The following is a 12426-nucleotide window of genomic DNA, read 5'->3' as shown; positions in this document are numbered from 1 at the left end:
ATATTGGCTTACATTGTTAAAAATATTGACATAGATCTAATTATAACATTTATTGGTGAAAAATAACTTAAATATAGGATTTAATAAGAGAAAATGGGAGTTAATAACTTTAAGTATAAGACTTAATGAGAGTGGATTAAATAAGGTGAAAGTAATAATTGAAGTTATATTTTCAACCCTTACAATTAGAAATTGATTAAATACACAAATTACAAATATGATCATTATAGTAGCCATTAAAGCTGACATTAAAGTTATAATAAAATAACTTTTATACCCTTTCTCAAACAAAGAAATAGAGGGTAATTTTAGTCCAAGAAAAGTTTCACGCTTTTATATATAGTATAGATTGATTGATTACATATTTTCTCCATATTAGAGTTGAACATTTTTTTAATGGCAAATTTCTTAAACTACCTTTATGGTTTAGTTAATTAATTAACACTACTCTTACTGTTTACATGTTGTCTTAAAGTACTTTTATTGTTTCTAACAATTAACGTAGGGGATGTTTGGAACCATGGCCATTTTTCAAAAAAATGGTGCCACGTCGAATCCACATAGGCGTTATAACAAACACATATATATGAATGTTTGGTTCATGTGTTTATTGAAAAATCGGGCATGCCTCGTAAATCGGGCCCCCACGCCAAATTTGGCGTTTCATGCATCGGTGAACCGTTTCCCCCAACGGTTGGCTGATGTGTATCCTATGCGGTGCTTACCTGTCAGCACATACATGAAAAACGGTGATGAAAATCACCTTACCAAACATCATAGTGTTGCTCACTACCTACATGGCAAAAGTGTTTTTTTTTGTGTGTGTGAAAAATGGGTCTTGGAAGCATGGGCGTTTTTTTCTTGAAAATCGGTCCCAAAAAACGCCAACGCTTCCAAACACCATCATAGTTGATAAGTGCTAACGGAAAGAAACAAAGTGTCAAAATTTCCCTCCACTATTCTTCAAAATTTCAAAATAAAATCGAACAAATGAAAAATTTTCCCTCCCTCTTGCCTTCCATCTTTCTTTCACGCCATAAGGCCTATGTTCATTGTCATCTACAATGAGAACAGAGGAGTTGCAGCACCTTTCTTGCTCTCCATTCCTTGGGTGACTCCAACTTCAATTTGTCTCTAAAAGTCTAATCTTTCAACCATGGAGAAGGCTTTTGATAAACTACCCATGTTAACAAACAGTTATCTTTCAGATTGTAAAAGAAAAACATTTAGAAAATGAAAAAAATAATTATATCTATGAAGAACAAAGAAAATCAACAAGATTAACAGTTATACTTTAGATTCACCTAACTCTAAGCTATAAACATGTGGTGCCACACTCCAAATCTCTAATGGTTAATTTCCATTAGTAGGGAGAATTGAGATACATGGAAACAGGAAAAAAAAGACACCAACTAAAGGCTGGCTCGTTGGTGTGTTAGTTGGTTTGTTCCAGCATTGATGTGGAATCAAATCCCACAACCAACACTTCGGGAAGGAAAAAAGGGGTCAAGTGGAAGTAATTAATGGTGCATAGCACCTAATACCAAAAAAACAAAGGAAATATAATAAAGACAAAACAGCTTCACCAAGATCACAATCACATCTCTCTTCAACTACTCCAATTTTAATATTAAGTAGATTACTTTTACATTAACCCTACCTCTCAACTAGGGGCGTCCACAGTTCGGTTACTGAACCGTGGGCATATTTTGCAAACCGAACTGGTATCACTAGTTTTTGTATCAATCCGAACCAAAACTGAACCGAAACAAGCGGTTAACCGGTTCAATAGTTAATTGGTCTTCGATTTTCGATTTTTTTTCATTTCTATTAAAAAAATGTTTTCTGTCTAAAATGAGAAAAATAACAAAAGAAAAAAACGTGATTCAAGCCAAATAGGTATCATTCGACATTCAAACAAGAGGCATTCATGTTTTAAACAAATTTTATATCAATTATTTTAATTAAAAAATCATTTACCTGCAAGTCTACCACTGTTGAAGTAAGGGAGAAGAAAACCAGAGCCCAATGATTTAGATTCGGAGAATGAGAAGAATGGGGGAGAAAGAGAACTAGATGATGGTGATGGCATCAGGGGAGAAATAGAACCGGTGACTAGAGAGGAGAAATGGTTCGGTTATGCTTGAGGAAAAGAAAGAAGACTAAAAGAGGGTAGAGGCGACGACGGTGGGGAAGAAATAGATAATTGGCGGACTGGACAATGGCGACGAAGGAGATGAAAGAAGAGGCGACAACGACGACGATGGGAGAGGAGCAACGACTTACTTGCTACTAGGGTTTCTAGTGAGTGGCTTATGCTGTTCAAACTTCAAACAAGAAGGGGTTTTGTTTTGGGGTTCGAATGAATGAAAAAACACTTTTTTTTTTTGGGGGGGGGGGGGGGGGGGCTTGGGCTGAGAGAGAGGGGCACTAGGGTGGGGAAACATATTAAAATAAAAATAAAATATATAATATATAAAAATTGGTCAGTTCGATTAACTGTCGATTTTTTGATAGGTTAACCAAAAACCGAACCGACCAGTTCGGTTAACCGGACTTTTCAGATCAGTTTTTTTTTTGGTTCAAACCAAATTTTCAGTTTCTTATGGACACCCCTACTCTCAACCGTTTAATTTAAATATTTCTCTTGGAAACCCCACCTTTTTGTTCTTTTTTCCTACGACAATGAACAAGACCTCGCTTGCTCAATTGCACTTTCTTCCAATCGAACCTTCGTCTCAACCTCTCTCTCTCATCATTACCGCCGCTGCAACATAGTGCCCTAGTTGTCTCTATTTTAGACTGGAACAACCTTGTTTGCATACATTAGTCAGTAACGACTCTTGAGTTTCTATTTGACTCTCAGAGTATCGAGCAAGTCTTCAGTGAGAATGATGTCATACACAGAAGAAGAAGAAGAAGAAGAAGAAGAAGTTGATACGTCCATGCTCGCTAGGTTAAATCCTCAAATCCAACATACGGAACCAAAGATTGAAGATTTTCTTGGTGGCCATTCTCCGTTTCTCAGAGACCCTCTCTCTATTCGGTATATCTCCTCCATCCTTTGAAACGTCGGATCTGAAAACCAACATAATAGTCCCGTTTATGGCCGGTGATTTTTACTTGGTTTACAGAATAGGGACGGGGTAATATTGGGTTTTAAAAAATTTTATAAGTCACATGGTGTTACGTGTGCACCGATTTTGATGGAACATTAATGGATGCTAACATCAAGGATAGAGTTAGTCAATTGTAAAAAACAATTGGGGTGGTTTAAGATAATAGTTAAACAGTAAAGGTACAATTTAACAATTAACTAAATAGTAGGGGTACTTTAATAAATTTATCCTTTTTTTAACATTTTGGCATTAAGTTCAGACCATCCCATATTTTTTATAATCTAGACCAAAAGGCCACATTAAAGTGTTTTTATGATGGGTTAACCTTTGATGCCAACTAGGTATGATATAAGAAGAGCTCTGACCAATCAAAACCCTATTGTATCTTTGATGAATGTCACCTAATTGATTACCACTTTTATGACACCAGTTGATTGATTGTAAATCTTTCTAATATCATGGTAGAACCTTTTTGTCATTTTCTTTTGGTAAAATTTTCTAACATTTAACATGTCTATTTTAAACCACCTTCTTCTTCTACCAATAATAAGGAACATATCCCTTTTTAACACAAATTGGATGTATCCCATGAAATTAGATTGGTTGAGACTTTTATAATACCGGTTGATTGGTTGTAAATGTTTCTGGTATCAAGGAAGGACCCCTTTGTCATTTTCTTTTGATAAAATCTTTAACAATGATAAGGAATATATACCCTTTTTTCTGAAATCACTCCACTTTAATTTTTTCAACTCATTTTTATTTAAATTATTTCAAAACCCTATTTTTGAAAATTGACAACCAACAATGTCAATAACCCACGAGCTCTGTGTAGCATGACCAGTGGGTATCACATGCATCCCGACTAGGGGTGCAACCAAGCAGAGTCAGGCTGAACTTATGTATGCCTTGGCTTGGTCAAGCTAAAATATTATTAAGTTGGAGTTCGAATTCAGTTTGAAAGCTCAAAAAATAAATACATATTTATATTTTATAAATATATACTATATTTTTTATATTATATATAGAATATAAAAATGTATTTTACATAAAAATATATTTTTGTAATATATATTATAAAATATGTTTTTATGTATATATTACTCGAGCCATGTTAATGAACTTTCAAGCTGAACATTTTATTAGTCGAACTTGGATTTAAATAACTAATCAAGTTTACTTTAAATATTTAAATTTGATTAGAATCAAACTTAAACCGAGTCTAATTGAATTTGAGCCCAAACTATTCAATTAAATATTGATTTAATTGTAGCCATAATCCTGGTTTGATTATAGCCATAATCCTAACTTATCCCCACCCTTGATTTCATTGTAGTGTGTACTATGTGCTTGGCGCCGAAAAGAAAATAATATCAAATCAAAACAAGAATGTCTTATAACAAATTAATTTGGAAGAATTGTGATGTTCAATTGGATCACGGTTCAGATGCAATAGTCTTTTACCAGACGACATGCATCATATGAATCGAATATTGGAATGCTCTCGGGCCAGAAGCAGATATGCTGTGATTAGGACTTAGGAGGCTTAAATTAGGCTGTCAATGGGTCTGATTTTTTTTGATGGAATCAATTCAATGGGTTTGATTCAGATCATACATGATTGATTTAAATTCAATCACATTAAAATTTGAATTCAAGTATAATCTTTTCATCGAATTGAAAGATTGGTATTGATTTGATTCATACATATGAATGAATTAAATTAAAAAAAATCTGAATATTAAGCATTATATTCAACGAAATGAACTAGAAATAACTTCAATATTGCTTTATGAAGTGAAAAATAGCCTTAAGTTGGTTGATTCTATTGGCTTTGCACTCTACTCCACCCAACCCACGAAAGGCAGCACCACCAAAACCTTATGGCTGTGTTTGGTTTGAAAGAAAAAGGAAGGGAAAGTCATTCATTTTCTTTCAAACCAAACACACAACCTATACTAAATTATTAATCAGATCAGTTTGTTACAGGGCCCACCACACCACTCGCCATCCCTGCATTTACTTGGCCTGTGGGATGATTTCACTCTGGTATCTGGAAAGTGGAAAGTAATATCATACCAGAAAAATGAAAAGAAATAAATGATTTTTAAATCAATTTATGTATAAATACACAGCTAAAATAAATGAAAAAAACAAATATATACAATAAATACAACTGTTCGTTCAGATTTCAGAAACTATCAATCCAACGACGAGTTTGTACAACTCTTTTGTTTTGTAGTGTGTTTTTTCATGAATTCCACTGCTTTGGAGAATAATCCAAGCGTTGCATAAATTGATTGATACATTTAGTAGCAATCTACATCTATTATTATTATTTGTTCTTATCTGTTGTTAAGAAAAATGTCTCTGATTGGACCAATTAATCTAAGGAATGAAAACAGATTCCGAGTCTTCTTTATCAAAAGAGAAAAAAAGAAAAACCCTGGAGTCCAATTCCAAAATTTCCAAATTTCCAATTATATTGCCCATGTTTCACTCATGCAAGTGTGCAACATGCCAGTGAAGGAGTGGGCCTACAAATGAATGAAATACGTGATAGGTCCATGGCGATGAGCCCATGGCATTCCTTTGATCACACTAAAAGGACCACTTATTCTCTTTGTTTTTAGCAACCCCTTACCAGTTACCTTCTTTGATTCTGATCCTACTGCCCTACACACCATGCATGGCCCACTCGTCTCGCAATTATATGCTGGGACCCACCAGTGTATATTGATCAATCAAGGTGACATTTTTGATTGAACGGCCATGACTCGTCGATCAAATTGAACTTTGACCTAGGGCTTCCATTTATACTGAACAAGTCCATCCTGCCCGTCCAATTTCATCATGTTAAAAAAGAGGAAGGGGTAATATCGATATTCTCTCATAATCCAGGGTCGTTAACGTAGTACGAAGTACGAACGACGACGGCTTGTGCAACCGTTCAATGATTGTCGCCGAAGCATGAAGATGAAGTTCTGTTTACCAGGGAAAAGGCATCGGCAATGGGACGTCGCGCCTTGCACGACTGACCATAAAGGGAAGGATGGGTCAACATTGTAAAAAACAAACAGGTGAAGGTTCACTTGATGACGTTGAATTGGAATATTCAGATGATCTTACTCTGAGATGGATCTCTAAATCCAATCCGACGGTAGATAAAGCATAGCTTAATTCAGAAGCTCAGAAAAGTTATGTTAGCTAATCCACGAAATCATATACGCAATATTATATGGTATTATGGTTACTTGGATTATAAATCTTTCAAGTTTTTAGTTTTTATCTCTCGTCGACCTGGTTCGGCGAATAGTCATCGAATCGAATGTAGGAGGAGGCTGCTGAAGCGAGAGGAGAACAAAAACAAACGCAGTCATCGAGGAGACAGAGGCAGAGACAACCCCAGAGAAAGAAGGAAGGGGGGAGAGAGAGAGAGAGAGAGATTATGTCAAATAAGATTTGTTCGTAATTGAGTTGTGAGAAGGGCTTGGTGTTGATAATCGAGGGGAGACTGTATAATTTTCTATTTCGGTCATGGAGGTCGAGGTTTCTGGTTCGAAACCTTTGGCTATTGAAGGCTCTAGAACGAGGGATAGAGAGCAAACTCGCGTGAAGAGGCAAGCCTTGCAAACTGTGCTCGATCAATGTCAGAGAGCTCTTGAATTGCTGAAGAACGCCGGCGATGAAGATATAGGCGTTGAATTGGAGGAGGAGACGGATGAGGAATCTTCGTCTCAGTGTGGTGATTCTGAAACGGCTGAGGTATGGTTGCAATTAACAGTTATCTTTTGTTTATTGTTGGTCATTTCTATCGACTTATGTGTGGGTCGAGTCTAGGGTTTCATGGCGCGTAACTTCATTCACCCGATTGCATGTAAGTTCATTTGATTTGTTTTAGGCGAATTAGCACGGAATTTGCATCTTTTGGATGCTTATCCAGTCAGCTGTAGAAAGAATCAATTTCGGGAAATTTTCTACTGATCCTGCTGTTCAGTATCTTTAAATCTATGATTATGAGTCTTCACTCTCAGAAAATTCGGTTATACTTGGATCATTGTTGTTTGGCAGGAGTTCTTGTAAAATAACGTTTCAGGCTATCATGTAGAGTAATTAAGTTCGTTTTTTCCTATATATGCCAATGAATATTTTTCTGTGTAGTAATTGTACTAAGAAGTGTCTCAAGCATTTTGAAACTACTCCAGTATTTATTGCCATTTGCTAGTTACTAGTTAGTCGTTCTCAGGATGATGTGGATTTGGTTGCTTCTAAATAAATACGGCGTGATGGCTATGGAGAAATAATGAGCATATCACGCATAAATTCCTAAGACTGAAACATTTATGTGGTTGGTCTTCCTCGATAAAGTTCTTACTTCGAATCATCTCAATCAGGGGAAATGTTTAACATCCTTTTGTTAGTTGCTTCTTTATTTGGTCAATGTGGGAAATTTTTAGCTCTATTTTAGCTCCGGCTGGGCAGCATTCCTTCAGTTGGGGTCATTATCTCTTCTTGGTCCTTAGTCTCTAGATTTGTGTATGGCCTTTCTTGGTTGCCATGCCCTTTGACACCATCTTGTCAGAGATTGAATCATGCATGTATATGCTTGACAAGTGACAACCATCAGTTTTGAAGGCATTATTAAATTTCCCAATTGGGTTTTATTGAGATAACACTTCAGCGCTATATGGTGTAATTTGTGCCATAAGAGTTTGAAGATTGGACTCCCTTCTGTCATGGTCTATCATGTATGGTATGAGGATAGGCTCTTAAATTTAAGCTTTGCATCCAATGTCGGCATTAGGGACAAGGAAATAGTTTTGTTGAGCATGTTTAATCAGAGTTGGTATTGAATAATCAGAAGGCAAAGATATGTTAAGAATCATATAGCTTTTATTTGATGGTGTGATTATGAATGGTTATAATCTTTTTCTCATCATTTTAAGGCATTCCACTGAAGCAATATATTCATACTAATGGTATATGTTATGCTTCTGTTAGTAGTTTGTTTCAAATGGTTACTGATTTGAAATTGAAAATTAAGATTCTTTCTTCTTCATATGCAGCTATGTGATCTTCTGAAATCTAGACTTGACTCCCCAAACTTCCTTGAAAAGCTGGAAAATGCCCAAGTTCCACAAAATATGGCTGGTATGCATCTAAGAATGGTTTATTCCCTGGTATGCTAGATTATGGAATTTTAATTATATACCCCTTTTCTTCAGAAGATATCTAACTGGAAAATATGTAAACTTTCTATGTCCATGTTGACATTTGAATGACTTGAGTATTTTGGATAACTATGTTGTGCTGCTTTTCTGTTGCACTATTTTATGATCTATTATTAGTGGTAAGTGCTAAAAGGGCTCTATTTGTATTGTTACAGAAGAAGGTAACTCTTGGGATCTGGTCAGTGAAAATGATCTATGGGAAGGTGGAAATGTTAATGGAGATATTGAATTGGAACACGAAGGTTATGTTCTTGTTAGGCAAGAAGATATTGTAGAGGGCATTGCATGTTTCATGGCTGCATATTTGTTGTCTCTAAAACAAACTAAAGTATGTGAAGGTTCTCCTTTTGTTCTTGGTAGTTTTTCTTTTAAATATTTGTTTGAGTTCATATTGTAAATAGTAAAAGGATTGCAATTTTGTCCATTATATTTGAATTGACATCCAGCTATCTTTATGATTGGTTGGATATCATTGGAAGTGACTAATCCTTTAGTATTATTGTCTAGCAACATGTTTCATACTTCTCTTTCCTTATGTGCACACTTATTTGTTTTGAGTTTACAACTTAGCTGCTTAGAATTGGAGGTTTTTCCTGCTATGAAAATCATCACATATTAGTTTGTCTACCTGGATAATTCATGTGATGTTATTAAGGATGCTACTAGGATATATATGCAATCGTTAAATATTAACATATCCAGTAATCTATGTGTCTGGATGTAAGGGCCATTTATGTTTTAAATCTTTAACAGAAGAAAACTATTAATGAAAAAATAATTTAAAAACAAAAATTTGATTAAAAATGCTAGAGGTAGAGATGGAAGTAGTGTATGATTTTTCTAATGCAGTATCTCTCCTCAGGTGATACATTTTGCTTCACCAACCATTCTCCAGCCCCCTCGGTGAAAACTTCATTCTCTATTCTCAAACCTTCCAGGGTACACCTTTTCTAATTCCTCTCCTACCACAAAATCTGTCACAGCCTTCTTCCTAACTTATAAACCTATTCAGCTATTCCTTTGTTCCTGCCCAGTCCACTCTGTACCAATTTCCCTCCTTCAGCACCTTTTAGGGGCTTCTTGTCTGGATTGTTGAAGCACCTCAAGATGAGGAACTGTTTCCTCCAAATTACATGACACCGCTATCTATACTGTGATGGAAAGGTTTCTACTCTCACTAATAATTACCCAGATCATACTTACAGAGGAGGTAAAGGAAAACATCCCTCAAAGATTGGAGAATTTCATTATAGGGATATTCTTGGTCTGGTGGAATTTGTTGTGGGATTGGTTTAGGTGTGCAGGAAGAAGTTCAGATGCTTCTGCTTTCTAATTCCCTTTGCCATTAAACTGTACCTTTGACATACATATACTTGTACACACATTATACATATTTTTATGTATATTATATTTCTTTTATTTTTTACAATTGATATTTTATTAACATGGTTTCCTAAGGGTGAAGCTTGTCTACCTCTTTTGTACAATATTGTGGATCATTTTCATAATTTGAGGATCTGTGTAATTCTTCTTTAAGTTGTAGTTTCATTGGTGCACCATATCCTTGTTAAGAGTAAGCATTAGAGGTTCAAACCACAGAACTCCAACGGAAAAGTATTATGAACAAAAAACTAACATAAACTATATATTTTTTGCCTTGTTACTTGCCCTTTTCACCCAAGCTTCAGTCCTCCATTTTGTGAGGTTCAATAAATAGGCTGTTAGCAACAAAATTTGATGTTTGGATATTAAACATCTGAGGGTGAGCCATGATGCAACGGTTGGGTTGTTCCACTGCGACCTGGGTGACCAGGGTTCAAATCTTGGAAGCAACCTCTCTGTATGTGCACAGGGGTAAGGCTGTGTACATCTGTCCCTCCCCAGACCCCGCATTGGCAGGAGCCTCGTGAACTGGGGCTTCCCTTTTATATTTAACATCTGCTTTCTGATTAATATAATCTGCTATCAATCTCTTGAACTAAAGTTGGTTTGGAGGCTGGGAAATACAAACTAAGGTTTTTGGTCTAGTTTTCCTGTTGGAGAAGATTGATAGTGTGAGACTTGATATACTGTGTTTGTTTTGCAGGATTTGACTCCAAATCAACTCCAAGAAGGTTAATTTGATTTTCTTCTTTCCAGAATGTTTGTGATGATTACCCAAGGAAGAGTTAAATGCCAATGGAGTTTGTTCCTGTTATTCAAATTTTCATACATCTACTACTAGTTGGTTTTGCATATACTGGAAAAAAAAATCTGACACTGTCTTTTTTTTTCTCTTCAGCCCTGAGTAAAACATTCTCTGTGAAAAAGAAAAAGGGGAAGCTTCGAAAGGCATGGGATGGAAGCAAAGTTATTTATAATGTAGCATCTTGGGGTGCAACTGCCATTGGGTAAGTTGCATTTAATTCATTTTATGTACTTGTATAATTGATTTATTTAGTTCAAATCAGCCCTAGACTAGATGTCGTGGCTGGTCTTGTGAACGAACTGAACTGATTGTAATTTGCTGCCATTGGGTAAGTTGCATTTAATTCATTTTATGTACTTGTATAATTGATTTATTTAGTTCAAATCAGCCCTAGACTAGATGTCGTGGCTGGTCTTGTGAACGAACTGAACTGATTGTAATTTGCTGTTCTTTTGTATAATTGATTGAGTGCCTTAATTGGATTTTAAGGATATTTATGGTAATTCATTGTTGAGAAGTCGTAAGTAGTATGTTATCTTTCCATTTTTGCAAAAATGTTGTTGCTGTATAATGTTATCTCATTCATTAAGGCTGCTATTGTTGAGGAATCTTAGAAAGTAGTCTGCCAAGGCTGTTATTAGGCAGGCAAGTTAGTGGATAGTGGTCAGCCTCTAGAGGCTGAACGCAACATTTTATCCAAGGTATTGTTTACTCTCTAGGGGCCATTACTTGGTGTAATGGTAACGCAGGTTCTTTGATAAAAAAGGGGTAACACAGGTTTAAAGTCTGTGAGCAGGGCACTATGTCCAAAAAAATGCTAAAGGTTAGGACTGTATCCAGTCTATCCATCCCAAAACCCCAGAAAGCTGGGACCAACATTGGGTAATGGGCCTAATGACCTGTTTTTTATTGTGTACATCCTATTTGAAATGAATGAATTTTCATTCAAATTTGGTGGAAGGGCTAAGCTTTACCCGGTGAATCATTCAACAACATCATCCTACCTGAAGGGAGACAAAAGAAAGGGGGGAAATCGTAAAAGAAGACGTGGGCATTTTTGGTGCTAGTGCTAGACTGCTTGTCATTTATCAAACGTGCATATTTAATTGTGTAGATTTCAGTCCTGGAGATATATATTTTTTTTCTTATTTTAATTATGTTTTAATTTAATAGTGCAAGCCAAGTGCTTCATCAGATCCCTATGACTTTAACTTGCGCATTTTGTCTTCATTATAACTGTGCCTGAAATCTTTGCAACATATATGCAGACACAACCTCATGGCTTCATCCAAGTTTGCAGCACTTTATATCATGCAGGTTTACTGACCTCTGTGTCTTTCTTTTTGAATCTTTGGTTGCATAGGATATATCAAAATCCAGCACTATTTAGAGCTGCTTCAGTGGCGTTTTGGACCTCCTGCGGTGTTATATCAAAGCTTTTCTAAATTGTATGGCGCAACTTTGGAGAAAGCCTGAAGTTTACTGTTGTGTTCCATTAAGTTGTCTAAAAGCTGAAGCTGGGTAACTGCAAAATTTGTTACGCATAGCGGTGATCTGGGTTACAAGTTAATTTATTGCCACCATGTTGTCGTGTCACTGTATATATTTCCATTTACTAAATCTTTTCCTTGTTCGGTTATCAATTTGGATCACCCAATTGTATTGAGTTGGCTAGATCTCAGTATCCAGTCAATCGTTACTGATTGTGCTAAGCCAAATTGACTGGTGTGCTTTGATGGGAACTGCTCCACAGCATTGTATTTAGTATTTTATTCTGGCAATGGTCCATTACTTCAACACCCTAATCTAGGGCTTTATAACCAAACTTTGTGGTTACATTAGTCCTGTTCCACCAGTGAATGCCATGTTCATTGTTAAATTACGGACC

The 12426-nt window shown here is 35.9% G+C and overlaps 1 protein-coding gene across 1 annotated transcript; it reads left to right on the top strand.

Moving 5' to 3' along the window:
* The first annotated feature begins 6387 nt into the window (after window positions 1-6387).
* Window positions 6388-12363, top strand: LOC104603794 (uncharacterized). The gene is made up of 6 exons (XM_010267942.3): window positions 6388-6884; window positions 8186-8270; window positions 8506-8678; window positions 10437-10464; window positions 10632-10740; window positions 11902-12363. Exons 1-6 carry the CDS (start codon window positions 6657-6659, stop codon window positions 11981-11983), a joined length of 705 nt encoding a protein of 234 aa, XP_010266244.1. The 5' UTR covers window positions 6388-6656; the 3' UTR covers window positions 11984-12363.
* Window positions 12364-12426: the final 63 nt, after the last annotated feature.

Source organism: Nelumbo nucifera, chromosome 5 (assembly GCF_055504915.1).
Source record: "Nelumbo nucifera cultivar China Antique chromosome 5, China Antique-T2T, whole genome shotgun sequence".
Lineage (NCBI taxonomy): Eukaryota > Viridiplantae > Streptophyta > Magnoliopsida > Proteales > Nelumbonaceae > Nelumbo > Nelumbo nucifera.
The sequence above is the reverse complement of the archived record's forward strand: the minus strand, read 5'-3'. Positions and strand labels throughout refer to the sequence as shown.